This window comes from Peromyscus californicus, unplaced genomic scaffold, assembly GCF_007827085.1.
Source record: "Peromyscus californicus insignis strain IS unplaced genomic scaffold, ASM782708v3 Scaffold_17__1_contigs__length_78620276, whole genome shotgun sequence".
NCBI classification, from domain to species: Eukaryota; Metazoa; Chordata; class Mammalia; order Rodentia; family Cricetidae; genus Peromyscus; species Peromyscus californicus.
In genome coordinates, this window is record NW_026294469.1 from 24,380,140 (window position 1) to 24,398,136 (window position 17,997).

Below are 17,997 nucleotides of genomic sequence, written 5' to 3' on the forward strand. Positions count from 1 at the left end.
GTTTGCTTTAGCAGTGAAGTATGAGCTACTTAGAGTTCCTTACAGTCCTGCAGCTGTCAGGCTTCTGGCCAGATGCTGCTAGTAAAACAGCTGGAGAGCCTGGGACTGTCAGCCTCTGCTCTCTTCCATGCACGTGGGGGTGTGTCAGTACTTGCGTGGTTAGTGGAAAGAAAACGCACTTGAACTTTTTAACTCTAAAATCTCCTAAAGCGGTCTTGGTAGCAAATATCAGCTGAAGACAAGCTATTGGTATTTTAGGCTTCTTTGCTATTCTGAAGAAAATTTACCATTGTAACCATTAAAATGTATAGTTCTGTGGTGTTTAGTACATTCACGGTGTTAGAAAGCTGGAACCATTACTAGTTCTGGAGATTTTCCTCAAACCAAAAAAATCCACCATATTTCAGTTATGGAATAATTTTTATTTTCAATATTTTAAAGTGAATTTTAGGTAATCATTCTCTTTTTAATAGTACATGATTTGCAAGCCAGGTGCTAGGATCTAAGTATTACTAAATTAAACCAATAATAAGAAAGGGCTCCTATGAGTGTGTCTGTTTATGTATATTGGGTCTGGGTGCCTAATGCACATGAAAATGTCCTGTAGTCATTCACATATGGAAGTTAAGCATTTTCAAAGTTAAGGAAGAAATGTCAAAATGTTTCTTTCATTCTTTAATTTGTTATCCTAAATGTTTGTGTTATCCTAAATGTTTGTGTTTCACATATATTTCAATATACACAGTTTCATTTGGGGAGCCTTAATTGCAAAAGGTCTCAGTAAATTGCCTCATGTGAATTAGAGAATCTTTAGTATTAGTTGAGGCATCTGTTCAGTTTAAGTTGACATGAGCAGGGTGTGTGGTGCACATCCCAAATACCAGCACTAGAAAGGCAGACACAGGGAGCTCTGGGAGTTCAAGGCCAGCCTTGTCTACATAGAGTTCCAGGCCAGCCAGGACTACATAGACCCTGTCTCAAAATATTAATTAATTAAGTTGACATGAACCTGTAAGTAGGTGGCTGGTTTCAAAAAAGATCCATTTTATGAAATTTAAAATAAATAAAATTCTTTAATGTACAGGGAGTTGTAATGAAAGTGAAATAACTTTGTAATGTGGGCTATTTACAACAGCTTAAGTAAATAAAACTGTTTAGAGGGCTGTATAGCTTATTGGTCCTGGGTTCAGTCCCCACTGCCTCATAAAGCAGGCATGTTGACGCACACCTGTCCTATAACCTCAGCATTTGTTAAGTAGAGGCAGGAAGATCAGAAGTTCAAGGTCATTCTGGACTACATAGGGAGTTTGAGGCCAGCCTGGGCTACATGAGACCATGTCTCAGAAAGCAAAGCAAAGCAATGCCTTTCTGTAAGAGGGTGTTTAGGAAGTAGATTGATTTCATAACAAAGTAAGAACTGACTGTTCAGGAACCCTTTCTCCCAGTTCCTTAATGGGACCTCCTTCCAACTACTGTAGACTCTAAGACTACCTCGCATCACACTGCCTTCCAGCTAGACAGGGACCAGTTGAGTAGCAGATTGGGTGACATCCTGCCATCTCTGGCTCACCTTGCTAAAGTAAAGATGACTTCTGTGGTCTGTGGCCAGTTTCCTCCCTCCTCGTGCCGGTGAAATTCAGTTCTAAGAACAGGTTCATAAAATACAGGAGAGAGGAGTTGATTGGCTTATGGAAATGTTGCTTTACCGGTAGCTATGACAAAGAAAGACCAGTAGGTTGTGGCCAGCATCCCTAACTGGATCTACACTCTTCCTTCCAGAGTTCAAGAAGCTCTAGTCTGGCCTCCCCTGGGTTTGGAGCGTCTCTCCCAAGTCTGTCGCAGCCGCTGCCGTTTGGAAGTGGGAGGAGCCAGTCCAATGGGGTGTTAGCCACCGAGAACAAGCCTCTGGGCTTCTCCTTCAGCTGTAGCTCCGCATCAGAGTCTCCGAAGGACCCAGAGCTGTCCAAGAACTTGTTTTTTCAGTGCATGTCCCAAAATTTACCCAGCAGTAACTACTTCAGCACGGTTTCAGAGAGTGTGGCTGAGGATTCCTCCAGCAGGGACTCCTTCAAACAAAGCCTTGAGAGCCTGAGCTCAGGCCTGTGTAAAGGCAGATCTGCTCTTGGGGCAGACACTAAGCCAGGTCCCAAGGCTGGCAGCTCTGTGGACCGAAAAGTGCCTGCAGAGTCTATGCCCACCCTCACTCCAGCCTTCCCACGGAGTCTCCTAAACACCCGCACCCCAGAGAGTCATGAAAATCTATTTTTACAGCCCCCCAAACTATCCCGAGAAGAACCTTCTAACCCTTTCCTGGCGTTTGTGGAGAAAGTCGAGCACAGCCCTTTCAGCAGCTTCGCGTCTCAGGCATCAGGTAGCTCTTCCTCGGCTACGGCTGTCACCTCAAAGGCGACACCCAGCTGGCCCGAGTCTCACTCCTCTGCAGATTCTGCATCTTTAGCAAAGAAAAAAACCCTCTTTATTACAACTGACTCCTCCAAGCTGGTGTCTGGTGTTCTGGGCTCAGCTCTCAGCACTGGGGGCCCAAGCCTCTCTGCCATGGGGAATGGCCGCTCCAGCTCACCCACCAGCAGCCTCACCCAACCCATCGAGATGCCTACTCTCTCCTCCAGCCCCACAGAAGAGAGGCCAACTGTGGGGCCTGGCCAGCAGGACAATCCTCTCCTCAAAACCTTCAGTAACGTCTTTGGCAGGCACTCAGGCAGCTTTCTGCCCTCCGCAGCAGAGTTTTCCCAGGAGAACAGAGCTCCTTTTGAAGCCGTAAGGAGGTTCTCATTGGATGAACGAAGCTTGGCTTGCAGGCAGGACTCGGACTCCAGCACCAACAGTGACCTGTCCGATCTGAGCGACTCAGAGGAGCAGCTGCAGGCCAAGAGTGGCCTGAAGGGGATTCCAGAGCACCTGATGGGGAAGCTAGGCCCCAACGGGGAACGCAGTGCCGAGCTGCTGCTGGGCAAGGGCAAAGGGAAGCAGGCCCCCAAGGGCCGGCCTCGGACTGCTCCCTTGAAAGGTGAACCTGCTTGGGCCATAGCCGGGCTTTGCACTAACAGCAAATGATTTGATGGAAAATTCGTAATCTCTAGCATTCCAAAGCCGAAAGGGCTTGACAGAGTCCCCTCATCAAACCTGGTGCAGGGCACCATTGTTTTCTGTGTTCTCACTGTTAGGGTTTTCTGGCCACAGAGAAAATTCTTGATCTTATCGGTCTTTTTTTACATTAGGAACTAAGTTTCTGTGTATATCCCATTCCTTTCTACTTCACTTTAGACCATCTTTAAGTTTACTTCAGGGAGATACGAAGAGATAGTCACTGATCCCATAGCACCCTTTTGTAGATTTGATGAAGCAAAGAGATTCACAGCCTCAGTTTCTTCTCCCTCAAGACACTTACCTCCTACCAGAGTCCAGTAACTACGACAGGATATTGTGGAGAGTCTAGTGGTAAAAGCAGCTCTTTCCTTCGGGATTGACAGACTTTGGGAGCCCAGCTTCAGGTGGTGGCTGCCTTCTCTCTCCCTGTGGGCTCTCTCACGCCCAGACCCAGTGTTTCCACTTCTGAGTCACTTGATACAGGTTCTCTGTGGCTCTTAGTTCCCAGCTGAAGCCTTCTTGCTTCCTGCACTCTTTCTGTTTCGTCCCTCAGGAGTACAGAGAAACAGGGAGGTCAGGAATGATGACGTGTCTCTAAGAGGATTGTTAGTGGACCTTATCTATACCTCCTGTGAGAGCCTTTTCTCCTTCCCCCAGTTGGCCAGTCGGTGCTGAAAGACGTGAGTAAGGTGAAGAAGCTGAAGCAGTCTGGAGAGCCCTTCCTGCAGGACGGCTCCTGCATCAACGTGGCCCCTCACCTGCACAAGTGTCGGGAGTGCCGCCTGGAGAGGTACCGCAAGTTCAAGGAGCAGGAGCAGGACGACTCCACCGTAGCCTGCCGCTTCTTCCACTTCCGGAGGTACCAGGCTGCTCTTCCCGCCTCGTCCCCTGTTCCCATTAGTTTGCAGTGCCTCCCACCCTCTCTTCCCCGGGATCCACAAAGGTGTCTTGCCATCCTTCTCACTCTCCTTAACCTTCGCTCTCAGAGTCTGTGAGGCGGTCACCCAGTGGGGTTATGAAATACCGTGTGACTTTGTCCTTAGAGAATGGAGTTGAACAGTTGAGCTGTTCCTGGAGTTAGTCGGGTCCATTTGAAGTTGGTGGTGTAAGCAGGACTCAGTTTATGTTACAGACCCGCCTGATCACCTGCCCTTCTTTAGTGGTAGAGTGACCTGAGAGATGGGGGAAGATTGGGAGATAGTGTGAAGCTGCTTCATTTTTCCTTTGTTTTTCTCTTGGCTTGGTTTGGGGTACAGGGTCTTTCTTGTGTCTTCAGTGTGGTTTGAACTAGTGGACTCAGTCTGCCCTCAGCCATCCAAGTGCTGGGATGACAAGACGTCTGCTCCCACACTTGACAAAGAGTCTTTACTTATTGGATAAAGAAATCCATTTCTCAGCCTTTTTTGACTGAGATCAGGTAAAGAAATATAAATTGTTCATTGGTTTGGCATGAATTCCTTTATCTATCAGGCCATTATTGTGTCAACCATTTTTCTCCTGTGGATTCAGGAGCAAAGAAAGCCCCACTTGCAGCCCTGTGGTTTGGAGAAGAGGAAGAAGTTTAAAAACAAAGCATTCTGTCACGGGGCTAGAGCAGCCACATGTGGTTCCCAGCACCCTCGTCGGGCACCTCCTGACGCTCCAGCCCCTACTTCAAGGGACCTGCACACACCTGGCCTCCAGTCACACAGACGCACATATGCCAAAGATGAAAATAAGTCTTAGGCTGGAGAGAGGGCTCAGTAGTGGTTAAGAGCCCTGGCTTCTCTTCCAGAGGACCTGGGCTCAATTCTCAGCACCCACATGGCAGATCACAACTGTCTGTAACTCCATTTCCAGAGGATCCACCTCCCCTACACAGACATACATGCAGGCAAAACACCAATGAACATGAAATAAAAGTTAAAAAAAATTTAAAAATTATATATTAAAAAAAGATGAAAATAATTCTTTTGTTTGTTTTCAAGACAGGGTTTCTCTTTGTGTAGCCTTGGCTGTCCTAGAACTTGCTCTGTAGACCAGGCTGGACTCAGACTCAGAGACTCTGCCTGCCTCTGCCTCCCGAGGGCTGGGATTAAAGTCATACTCCACCACTGCCCAGCAATAATAAATCTTTAAAAATATGTTATATATAAAAAAAGAAGTGTGGTCATCTGAGGCTTAAAATCAACAAAAAGATAGTTGACATTTTGGGGGAGGCTAGAGAGGCTTGTTTCTTTGTTTGAAACAGGATCTTACTGTGAGCCCTGGCTGGTCCTGAACTCATAAGAGCTCTACCTGCCTCTGCCTCCTGAGTACTGGGGTTCAAGATGCACGCCACCACTAGTCAGGCAGTGGTGGCGCACACCTTTAATCCCAGCTATTGGGAGGCAGAGGCAGGTGGATCATTGAGTTCGAGGCCAGCCTAGGCTACAGAGGGTTCCAGAACAACCAAGGCTACACAGAGAAACCCTGTTTCAAAAAGAAAAAATATGCATACCACCATGCCTAGCCCAAGAGAGGCAAACTATTTTAACTACGATATGTGGAAGCAAGTTCATCCTTGAGGTTGTACCATTGCTGATAGAACTAGGGTGGGTACTAGGATGAGCAAAGGACAGAGAAGGTGGAGGTCAGAGAACTCGGGATGGGTCTGTATTTTACTTGTTGCTTGCTTGTTTGGAGGTGGGTTATCGTGTGCCCCAGGATAGCCTTGAGCGCCTTCTGAAGGTGAGGATGAACTTAAGCTCTGATACTCCTGCCTGCCTCCTAAGTGCTAGGAGTACAGGCCTGTCACACCATGCCCTGTTGAGTGGTGCTGAGGACTGAACCCAGGGCCTCCTGCAGTTAGGTCGGCACTCTACCAACTAAGTAAGCTAAAGCTGATGGGTCCGTGTTTTAAAGGACCATTCCAGGAGCCTTGGCTTTTATGTGGTAAGTGCTTGAAGGTATGTTGATGCATGTGTGTAATCCCAACACTCTGGAGGCGGAGGTAGGAAGAGCAAGAGCTTGAGGCTCGCATTGATTATGTAGTAAATTTGAGGCCAGCCTGGACTACATGAGGCCCTGTCTTGAAAGAGAAAGAATTAGAGGACTTAATGCCTTTGAGTTGGGGAAAGGCATAGCATGTACATAGAGATGCTGACCTTGATTGGGAGCATATTTAAAATGGCTCATCAGATGGAGAACTTGGGTCTGTTTGCAGGAAGCTCTGGCGGTGAGGTGGTGGGAGGAGCTTAGAGATACTCTCCGTATGATAAGAGGTAAAGGAGAGGGTCATACTGCAGCTGTGAAAAGAAAGCATCAGACTAGAGTCTTGCAGAGGAGGGCACCAATGGACCACCATGACTGCTGGGCAATAAAAAGGGCCCATCTAAGTTTAAGGGTGATGATGAAGTTGTCTCTGCTTTTTCCCTGGTCACATTTAGTGGCATGGTTGCAGATCCATAACAGATGGATGGGAAAATTCAGGACAACTCTAATGGTGTAGTGGGAGCTTTTTAAAGAATGGAGACTTACTAAGCGTTCTACTAGCAAAAACCACATATAGTTTGTCCGCGCTGGTTCCACACATACAGATTTAAATAAGTAGACTGAAAACTTACCTAGACTTGTAACATGTATGCTAAACCTGTAGAAACTTTGTTTTTCCCATCCTGTTTTTATATTTACTTATTTGGGGGACGGGGGTTGGGGGGGCGGCTAGAGAGATGACTCTGGTTAAGAGCCCTGACTGCTCTTAACAGAGGACCCATGTTTGATTCTTAGCACACACATGACAACTTACAACCATCTGTAACTGCAGTCCCGGGGGATCCGATGCCCTTTCTGGCCTCTGTTAAATGGGAAAAAAAGGGTGTGTGTGTGTGTGTGCATGCACATATGCATGCATACGGTCAGCATTTGGCAGCCAGAGAATGACTTGAAGAAGTGGCTGGGAGTGGAGCTCAGACTGTCCAGTTTGACAGGAAGTGCCCCCCTTCCCCTTTGGTCCATCTCACTGTCATGTCCACCCCTTCATGGCCCCTCCCCAGTCCTTAAACACTATAGTGTAAAACCAAGTGTTATAGTGATGTTATATGTAACTATTATAGTATTACATTGTATTAAGTACTTTAAGTAACCTACTGGTGATGACTTAAAAGAATATGCAAAAACATGTAGTGAAGTACAGTATCGTATGAGGAACTCCCACCAGACTTTGGTAGGGGAGTAGGCAACGTGGCCCACTAGGGAGTATGACCTCTAACCGTCCCCTCAGCTCCTGGGGGCAGTGTACTTGACTTCTCTCCCTTTTGTCTTAGGTTGGTCTTCACTCGAAAGGGGGTACTCCGCGTAGAAGGATTTCTAAGCCCTCAGCAGAGTGACCCTGATGCCATGAACCTGTGGATTCCCTCTTCTTCCCTAGCAGAAGGAATAGACCTAGAAACCTCAAAATACATCTTGGCCAATGTTGGGGACCAGTTCTGCCAGCTTGTAATGTCTGAGAAGGAGGCCATGATGATGGTGGAACCACACCGTAAGTCGCCTCCTGACTGCTTCCAGCTGCCCTGTCTGCACTCGTGATTTTCTTTACTGAAGAGAAAGATTGGGAGGAGAAGGCATCTGCTAGGGATGAATTCTTCTGATAAGACTCCTCTTGTAGCAGCCTCTAATCAAGAGCATAACTGTACCTACCAGATCCCATCCTTTGAGTCCTGACAATGAGAAACTCCTCCTTAGTTTGCCTTTCTTGTTAGTTGTACATCTGCCAAAGAACCATTGGGGTACCACTTTGGGATTGTGTCATCCTGGCTTCAGTTTGCTGTGAACAAAATTGCATCAGTACCAGTGGCTTGTTGAGAGACGTGATGCTGTTTAGTGCTTTATTTCTCACCTAGAAGGATCATTATTATAGAGAGACAGTGCAAATGTACTGCATACTGTTCCCAAACCAAAGGAAACTACTAGGAATTTATGCTTTAAATTTCAAGAGGAACATTCTCTTTTGTCAAGTTCTCCCTAATTAAAGATTTTATACTGCCTATTTTATTTTTTGAGACAGGGTCTCATCTAGCCCAGGCTGGCTTTAGACTTGTTATATATTTAAGACTGGCCTTTGGACTCCCATTTTCCCACCTCCACCTTCAAAATGTAGGAATCACAACCCAGCTAAAATTTTATTGTCTGTCAGCTGATAACATGGAACATTAATTTTTTATAGACACGAGGTTATCCTATTCTCTACTGTTACTACAGCCCCCTAACAACACTGAGTGTTCAGTGTATTTGTTTCTCTTAGAATTATAGAAGCACAAACCTGTCTATTTTTACAATCTTTATCACTGGACAAGATGCCATGAGTGCCAGTCAGTGAGTCTGGGGTCAGATGCTATCGGTCATAGTAGCCACTACCAATAATGCTCTTCTCTTCTCAGAGAAAGTGGCATGGAAGCGAGCTGTGCGGGGAGTGAGGGAGATGTGTGACGTGTGTGAGACAACCCTCTTCAACATCCACTGGGTGTGTCGAAAGTGTGGATTTGGGGTCTGCCTTGACTGCTACCGGCTCAGGAAAAGCCGTCCTCGGAGTGGTGAGTAACACTGTGTCTTAGGCAGTTCTCGACATGACTGGTAGGCATATATTTATGAGCTTGGGCGATTGAGTCAGACAGGAACGGGCTTCTGCCTCCTCTTTAAGATGCTTGGCTTCTTTTGTCTTTGTCATAACAGGTTTTTTTGTTTGTTTGTTTTTGAGACACATAACATCTTTTTTTTTCTTTTTTGAGACAGGGTTTCTCTGTGTAACAGCCCTGGCTGTCCTGGAATTCACTCTGTAGACCAGGCTGGCCTCGAACTCACAGAGATCCGCCTCTCTCTGCCTCCCAAGGGCTGGGATTAAAGACGTGCGCTACCACCACCTGGCTCAACATCTTTTTTTTGTTTTTGTTTTTGTTTGTTTGTTTAAGATTTGTTTTATTATTTTTTAATTTTCTGAATTATGTGTTAGTCTTGGGGTATGTGCACAGGTGGGTGCAGGTTTTCACAGAGGCTAGAAGAAGGTGTGGGATCCCCTGGAGCTGGAATTATAGATGTTTCTGAGCAGGCTTGTATGGGAACTAAACTTAGATCCTTTGCTGAGCCATCATGCCAGCCCATTGTAACGTTTAAAATTGCCAATACTCAGGGTTGGGGATTTAGCTCAGTGGTAGAGCGCTTGCCTGGCAAGCACAAGGCCCTGGGTTCGGTACTCAGCTCCGGAAAAACGAAAGAAAGAAAAAAACATTGCCAATACTCAGCCTATTTGGGAAGCCTTAAATCAAGAAGGATTATTCCCTTAGGCAAGTCTCTAACCCTGAGCTAAATCCTCAGCCTACATTCACCTTTTTCTTTTTTAAAAAGATTTATAAAGTTGGGCACAGTGGCACATGACTTTAATCCCAGCACGCAGAGGCAGAGGCAGAGGCAGGTGGTTCTTTGAGTTTGAGGCCAGCCTGGGCTACATAAAGAATTCCAGGAGAGCCAGGGCTTCAGGAAACCCTGTCTCAAAGGAAGAAAAAAAGATTTATTTTTAACTATTTGTTAGTGTGTATGCATGTCTATGAATGAGTGTGTACATGTAAGTACTGTGCCCTCAGAAGCCAGAGAGGAAAATCTGCCTGGGAGTGGTGGCACATGCCTTTAATCACTTGGGGTACAGAGGTAGAAGGGTCTCTGTGAGTTCAAGGCCAACCTGGTCTACAGAACAAATTTGGACAGCCTCACCTATATAGAGAGACTTGTCTTAAAAAAGCAAACAAACAAAAAGCTAAACTAAAACAGGTAAGATATCAGGTTCCTGGACTGGAGTTAACAGCTGTTCTTAGCTGCCATGTGGGTGCTGGGAACTGAACTCAGGTCCTATACAAGAGCAATACGTGCTTTTAACCACTGAGCCATCTTCCAGGTACCACGTCACTATTTTTTTTCTTTTCTCAAACTAACCTTTTTTTTTTTTTTTTTTTTTTTGGTTTTTCCAAAGTTTCTCTGTGTAACAGCCCTAGCTGTCCTGGAGCTTGCTTTGTAGGCCAAGCTGGCTTCAAACTGAGACATCTCCCTGCCTCAGCCTCCCAATTGTTGGGATTAAAGGCTTGTGCCACCACATCCAGCTCAAACTACAAACCAGTAGTTTAATTTGTAAAATTGTGTTACCATGCTACCAGATTCTGTGCTTATAGCTGTCATTTTCTATTCCTTCCTTCCTCTGGCCTTTGGCCCCTACTAATTAATTTCTGTCTGTGTAGATTTGCACATTCATATCATATAGATGGACTCATAATATTTGGCCTTTTGTAACTGGCTTCTCTTAGCATAATACTTTATCCTCAGGTTTGTCTGTTATAGTACATAGAAAAAGAAAAGAAAGCTACACACAAGCACAGAACTTACCTTCTTGTGTGTTCTACCTGACTCAGACGATTAGTTTGTTTGTTTATTTAGTATGTTTAGGGGTGTCTTGCCTGCATTTCTTTAAAATTATAATCGAAATCAGACTTTCCATAAAGAAAATCTAGAAAGGTAGGAGTGTGTAGATAGCAAACTACTTATTACACATTTCATGTATAAGAATGGCAGCCAATTTATCAGAAACCATATAGGCCAGAAAACAACATCGTAACATCTTAAAGTGTTGAAAACAAACCATAATTAACACTCAAAATATTTTCCGAATGTGAGAAAACTTGTTTTCAGACCTCGTTTCAGAGCATGTCTGGTCATTCTGCAGTGTGCTGTGCCATTGCACTGGACTCAGCAGACTTCCTTCTGGAAGGAGGGAGGGAGGGAGGGAGGAAAAAGCAGGCCATAAGAGAATAGAAGGCTGGCAAGACGGCCCGTAGATAAAGGTGCTTGCTGCCAGTCCTGATGATCTGAGTTGTGTACCCAGTTCCCACCTTGTAGAAGAGTACCAACCCCCAAAATTGTCATCTGATCGCAATAGAGTGGTTTGATGGGGCTGGAGAAGTAGCTCAGTGGTTAGAGCACTGGCTGTTCTTCCAGAGGACCCAGGTTCAATTCCCAGCACCCACATGGCAGTTCACAACTGTCTGTAACTCCAGTTCCAGGGAATCTGACATCTTCACACAGATATGCATGCAGGCAAACCAATGCACATAAAATAGGAATAAATAAATAAATAAATGTTTAAAAATTTTTTAAAAAGTGGCATAATACAGTTGAGGTTCACACAAAGAAATGAAAAGTGTTCTTTTTAATATATAATACAAAAGGCCCTTTTCCCCACTCATTTTTAATTGCTAAAATAATTGCTAGGCAAAATACAATGTTGCACACTTGTAATCACAACCTAGGAAACAGAGGCAGTAAGATCATATTGGGAGCCAGCCTGGGCTATGTTTGAGACCCTATCTCAAAAACTGAAAATATTTCAATACAATTGCTAAAACAAAAATAAAGAAGTAGCAAGATGGCTCAGTGAGTCGAGGCACGTATGCCGAGCCTGAGGACCTGAGTTCAACCCCAGGAGCCACGTAGCAGGAGGAGAGGACTGACTCCTCCAGGTCGTTCTGTTCCTCTGTGCACGAGCGCACATGCACACAAACAAACAAATGTAATGTAAATAAAAAACACAGGTGGCAGGAGCGATGGCTCAGAGGTTAAGAGCACTGTCTGCTCTTCCAGAGGTCCTGGGTTCGATTCCCAGTACCCACATGGCAGCTCACAACCATCTACTACAACTCCAGGTTCAGGGGATCTGAAGCCCTCTTCTGGACTCCTGGGGTACTAGGCACCCATGAGGTGCAGAGAAATACATGCAGGCAAAACATGTATACATAAAATAATAAAAATAAAGACTACATTTTAAAAATAAATAAATAAAAATAAAAAACACAACACAGAAATGGTATATTTAGGAGATCCGTCCGTCTGTCCGTCCGTCCGTCCCCCACCCCCTCCACCCCCCCACCCCGAGACAGGGTTTCTCCGTGTAGCTTTGTGCCTTTCCTGGAACTCACTTGGTAGCCCAGGCTGGCCTCGAACTCACAGAGATCCACCTGGCTCTGCCTCCCGAGTGCTGGGATTACAGGCATGTGCCACCACCGCCTGGCTATTTAGGAGTTTTTGACTTTAAAATAAAATGTATAGGGGATGGAGAGATCGCTTAATGGTTAAGAGCACTGATGGCCTTACAGAGAGACCAAGTTCAGTTTCCAGCACCCACATGGCAGCTCACAACTGTGTCTAGCTCTAGTAACAAGGGGATCTGATGTCCTCTTCTGGCCTCTGTGAGCATTGCATGCATGTGGTGCACATATATACATACATGCAGATAAAAAACTCATACACAAAAAGTGAAAATAGTGTACTGGGCAGTGTTGGTGCACACCTTTAATCCCAGCACTTGGGCAGCAGAGGCAAGCCTGGTCTACAGAGCAAGTTTGAGGACAGCCAAGGCTACACAGAGAAACCCTGTCTCAGAAACCCTTCCCCCCAAAAAATTTTAAATTAAATAAATAGTAAAAAGAAAAGAAAATATGTAACAAATAGCACAAAGTTGTGTGTGTGTGTGTAAGTATGTGGAGTGTGTAATAGCTGAAGATAGACTGTGCTAAGTTAAGGATTAATACTGCTGACCCTAGTCAAGAGAAAGTCCAGCTCTGAGGCTGGAGAGATGGCCTGATGGCGAGAGCGCTTCTCTGCACTTGTCAAGGTGTTCCTTCGCAGAGTCCGTATCAGGCTGTTCCTAGACTCCTTTAACTCCAGGACAGGGGAGCCAGGGCCCTCTCTGGCCCCAGCAGGCACCTGTACACATTCAGCATTCATTCACAAACACAAGGGAAGTACATTTTTTTAAACCTTGAAATCTGGCAGCAAACTCCTATAATCCTATACTCAGAAGAAAGCAGGAGTGTTCAGAGTTAAGGGCTGACTTAGGCTGCATAGCAAGTCTGAGGCCAGTCTGAGATCCATGAAAACCTACTTCAAAAGAAATCTACTTTAAGCCTGGCAGAGGCTGGGGCATGATGATCTTGAGTTTGAAGCCAACCTGAACTAAATCTGAGCTCAAGTCCAATCTCCACTTCATAGTAAAATCCTGTCTAAAATAAAACAGAAATTTCAAGTGGTACTCAATACAGATGACTTCATCCTGTATGCTTCTGTTTATATGAAAATTTAACAAGGAAAAATTAAGGATAAGAAAATTCATGAGTGGGGCTGGGGATGTCACTCAGTTGCTAGAATGTTCGCCTACCATCCGTGAAGCCCTGGGTGTGGTCAAGCAATCCTGTAGTATTGGCGCTTGTAAGATGAAGGCAGGAGCATTGAAGTTCAGTCATCTGCAGGTACTTGAGCTGCATCAGACCTCGTCCAACAAACCAAACAAAAACAGTCATGGCCAAGATTGAAAGAAGGGTGTTAAGTGCAAAGTCCGTGGGGGGATAAGTGACCTACTTTAGATGGTTGGTTTATTTTTATAAAGTGTAACACAGTAGAGCAGATTGTGTTGTTTAGTTTTTAAGTTAGCTGTTGCTTTCTTTGGCTGTAAGAAAATTGGCCTTTGAGGTTCTGAATCTTCCTCTTACTGAAAGAGATCCATCTATGACCCCATAAAATGAGAAGTTAATTTCTGTTTCAGAGACAGAAGAAATGGGCGATGAAGAAGTTTTCTCCTGGCTAAAGTGTGCGAAGGGGCAGTCCCATGAACCAGAAAACCTCATGCCTACACAGATCATCCCTGGCACAGGTAATAAAAAAGTGTTATGTGCTTATTTGTTTTGATTTTGTAGTGATGAGTATTGAATTCTTAGCCTTTTTACGTCCTAGGTCAACATTTCACCACAGAGCTCCATCCCTAGCCTGAGTGTATTGGTTTAGTCGGGTGTGTGTTTTGTTTTAAATTTTTATTTGTTTACTTACTGTGTGTGTGTGGGGGGGGGTTGTCTGCATGTATGTTTGCCTCCTGCATGCCTGGTACTCATGGAGGTCAGAAGAGGGAATCAGATCCCCTGGAACTGGAGTTACAAAGGGTTGTGAGCCACTGTGTAGGTGCTGGAAATTGAACCCTTGTCTCTATAAAAGCCGTCTCTTCAGCCCCATTGTTTTAGCAACTTTTTCCCTTAATTTTTCAAAGATTTATTTTTCTTATGTCTGTGTGGTATGTCTATTTGCAAGTACCCATGGAGCTCAGAAGTAGGGGTGGGGGGCATCAGATGCCGTCCCTGGAGCGGAGTCACGGGTAGTTGCTAGCTACCTGCCTTGAGTGCTGGGAACTGAACTCAGGTCCCCTAGAAGAGCAGGAAGCACTGTTAACTGCTGGTTCACTCTAGGCCCTGTGTTAGCCTTTCAGACTGGCCTGAAACTCACTATGTAAGCAGGCTTCTTGCAGTTAGGATCCTCTTGCCTCCCGGTCCTAAGTACTGGGATTATAGGAGTCTGCCACGACATGCTGTTTTCTACGGGCTGGGATGACCCCAGCGCTTCCCGCAGGCTAGGGAAGTACTCGGCCAACCAGGGTCATATCCCCAGCCCACAGAAAGTGATTTTCTGTAGCACAAGCAGGCCTTTAACTTGGGGCCAGTCACTGGATCTATTGCTGTGAGATAGCTCCTGGGGAAAGCCACTTCAGGATTGTATTCACAGTCAGGGTCCAGAAATGAAATGCTGGTATTGGGCTTGCTTTTTCTTTTTATTCAGTTTGGGGCCTCAAATCCTACTAATTTTGCCACCCACGCTGAGGATGGGTCTTCCCTCTTTACTCAGACCTTTCTGGAAATATGCTCAGCACACCAGAGTTGTGTTACCATAGTGATTCTAAATCCGATCACGCTGACGATGATCAACATCACACTAGACTTCTGGCTTTAAACTTATGAAACTCTAGCTAGGGGGCTGGAGAGAGGTGGCTCAGTGGTTAAGAGCACTTGCTACTCTTACGGAAGACCCAGGTCCAGTTCTCAGCACCTACATAGGACAGCTTACAACCACGTAAAACTCCAGTTCCAGGGCTCTAGTTTCCTCTCTTGGCCTTCAAGGGCAACCAGGTATGCATATAGTACACATACATACATGCAGACATTCAAGTGAAATAAAATCAAAACAAACAGACCAACAAACGTATTTTCTGGGCAGTGGTGGCACATGCCTTTAATCCCAGCACTTGGGAGGCAGAGCCAGGCGGATCTCTGAGTTTGAGGCCAGCCTGGTCTATAGAACAAGTTCTAGGACAGCCAGGGTCACACAGAGAAACCCTGACTCAAAAAAACAAAAATAAAAAAATAAATATTTTTTAAAAATCCAACTGAGAGCTGCCATGACGCTTTATAATTAAACTTCTAGAAGCAGAGGCGGGAGAGGAGATTTCACTGGATTGGAGGCCACCCTGGCTCCATAGTGAGTTCGGGTCAAACAAACAATAATAAACAATCATAAAAGTATCCAGCTGGGGGATGGGAAATTAGCTGAGAGCAAGGCCCTGGGTTCTCTGCTCTGCTTGCAAGGGGATTTCCAGCTGAGCATCAACAAACCCTTGCGTCTATGAAGATGGCAGCTGTCTTGACAGAGGAAGGACCGCTCCTGTTGGGTCATAATCCCAGTTCACTGCAGCGATTCCTCCTCAGGAGAGCAAAGCCAACCTGGGTCCACGGGTTCTGTCTCCAAACAAAGCGAGAGCCTTAGTCCACGTGCAAGTGTGCTTACCGTGTGCTTACCGCGTGCTCACCGTCTCCTCCTCCCCCAGCGCTGTACAACATTGGAGACATGGTGCATGCTGCCCGGGGAAAGTGGGGCATCAAAGCCAACTGCCCTTGTATTAGTCGGCAGAGCAAGTCGGTGTTGAGACCTGCTGTCACCAACGGGATGTCACAGGTACAGTGTGTGGGGCCACAACTGAGACGGGCTGGGTTTTTTCTTCCTGCCTGCCTCCCTCCTTCCCTCCCTCCCTTCCTTTTTTTCTTCCTTTCCTTCTTTCTTTTTAAAATTTTATGTAAGAGTTAGTTCCAGAAGGGCAGTACTGGGGCAGGCGGGGTGGTAGAAGGGTAAAAGCAGGGGTGGGGGGTGGGGCACAACCAAAAGTAATTGTGATTGAAAAGGCCATAGGGCCTGTTATTTTATATGCCAGTTAAAACAAAAATTAATGCTTTCAATTTAAAAGGAAAAAAAGACTTAAAAAATATCAGTCCCTGCTACTCAGGAGTGAGGTGACAGATTGTGAGTTTTGAGGCTCCTCTGGCCGGTGTATCAAGACTACATCTCAGGAGCCAAGTCAGAACAACAAATCCAAACCATAGTCTGCCGCTTACGTTTGATCTCTTAATCGCCCAGAGTGGATGATGCTCTGCGTGTACACCTACCCGCACTTGCCAGAAGAGGGCGTCAGGGGTTTGAGTCCTGCTTGCTTTGCTTTCCACAGAACCTAGTATGACCTGCCGGCGCACTGTAGACTCGGTAGATGTATGTGGAGTTAGAATGGATGAAGAAATAACAGTGTCTGAGACAGTCCCGGGTGGTTCTTCCCGGACTGCAGACAGCCATGGGTAGTCAGTCAGGTTGGGCTTTCTCTACCCAAGCTCACCCTCTGCAGTGCTTCTAACTGGCACTCTCAGCTTCCGGGAGAATCCCAGCGCCTCCTCCAACTAACCCCTAACCTTGGGTGTTTCAGCTTCCCAGTTTAACCCCTAGTGCCTCTTCCGGAAACGAAGCTACCTTCTCAGGCGGAGGCGGAACCGGAACCGCAGCGGTAACAAATCCAGAGCCGGACCAAGTTCCCAAAGGCACCGGCACTGACAGCAGGTCTGAGGAGCCCCTAAAAGCAGAAGGGTCTGCATCCAATAGCAATAGTGAACTAAAAGCCATCAGGCCCCCGTGCCCTGACACGGCCCCTCCCTCCTCTGCCCTGCATTGGTTGGCGGATTTAGCAACGCAGAAGGCTAAAGAAGAAACGAAAGGTGAGATGAACCACCTGAGCCCCGGCTGTGGAAGCAGCAAGCGTTGGGGTTTTAACTGACGTGTGGCCATGTCCATTTGGAGAGGTGCCACTTGCTTTCTCTGGCTGAGCACACAGCATGAGGGGTTGTCTTCTGGTTTTTTTAGAAAGTGGGGCAATCCTTACCTAGAACTCCTCAGTCAGAATCGAGTTAGTTCTTTTTTTTTTTTTTGGCTTTTCGAGACAGGGTTTCTCTGTGTAGCTTTGGAGCCTTTCCTGGAACTCACTTGGTAGCCCAGGCTGGCCTTGAATTCACAGAGATCCGCCTGGCTCTGCCTCCCGAGTGCTGGGATTAAAGGTGTGCGCCATCACTGCCCGGTTCGAGTTAGTTCTTAGTGAGCGTCCCTCCTGGTGTGTTTCTGCAGCCAGAGTTGACAGACAGACTTAGAAAGCGGTTTGTTTTGAACGGTCTCACTGGCCTTGAAAGGGGCAGCCTGTTTTGTTTAGTTTTTCCAGACAGGGTTTCTCTGTGTAACCCTGGCCATCCTGGAACTCTCTGTAGATCAGGCTGGCCTTGAACTCAAAGATCTGCTGAGCAGCCATTTTAAATGGACTTTAGAACCCCCTGGGAATTGTTTTTTAAATGCACATTCTTTCACCCCACTTAGAACCATTCATTAAGTTAGAATTTCTTGAGATAAGGACTGATCTCCATTTTTAATAAGCATCACTGATGATTCCAGTTCAAGAGCTCTGGAGACCCACTTAGACTGGCTTAGAAGATAAAAGGTAGATGAGAAAAAAGGAATTTTGTGATCCAAACATAGACAAGAAGAAAGAAGTAGAGAATGTTTCTGGATCCCTGAAACCTGTGTTCATAGCTTTCAGCCTTGTCACAGACGATTATAATCCTACACAGTTGCGGGGCGGGGCGGGGCGGGGCGGGGCGAGGCGAGGCGAGTCTTCCCCTCTTCCCACCTAGCAGTGTTGGGAGAGTAAGTGTCTGCTGGCTG

General features: G+C 46.1%; 1 protein-coding gene across 2 annotated transcripts in view; it reads left to right on the top strand.

The window, feature by feature from the left end:
• Kdm3b (lysine demethylase 3B) overlaps positions 1-17,997 on the top strand; it is a 63,118-nt gene that overhangs the window by 31,241 nt on the left and 13,880 nt on the right. For both annotated transcript variants that reach the window (XM_052741863.1, XM_052741864.1), the window contains 7 exons: positions 1,780-3,028; positions 3,766-3,967; positions 7,392-7,606; positions 8,505-8,657; positions 13,700-13,807; positions 15,800-15,927; positions 16,721-17,006. In XM_052741863.1, coding sequence (XP_052597823.1) covers positions 1,780-3,028; positions 3,766-3,967; positions 7,392-7,606; positions 8,505-8,657; positions 13,700-13,807; positions 15,800-15,927; positions 16,721-17,006 — 2,341 coding nt within the window. The remainder of the gene's footprint in view (positions 1-1,779; positions 3,029-3,765; positions 3,968-7,391; positions 7,607-8,504; positions 8,658-13,699; positions 13,808-15,799; positions 15,928-16,720; positions 17,007-17,997) is intronic.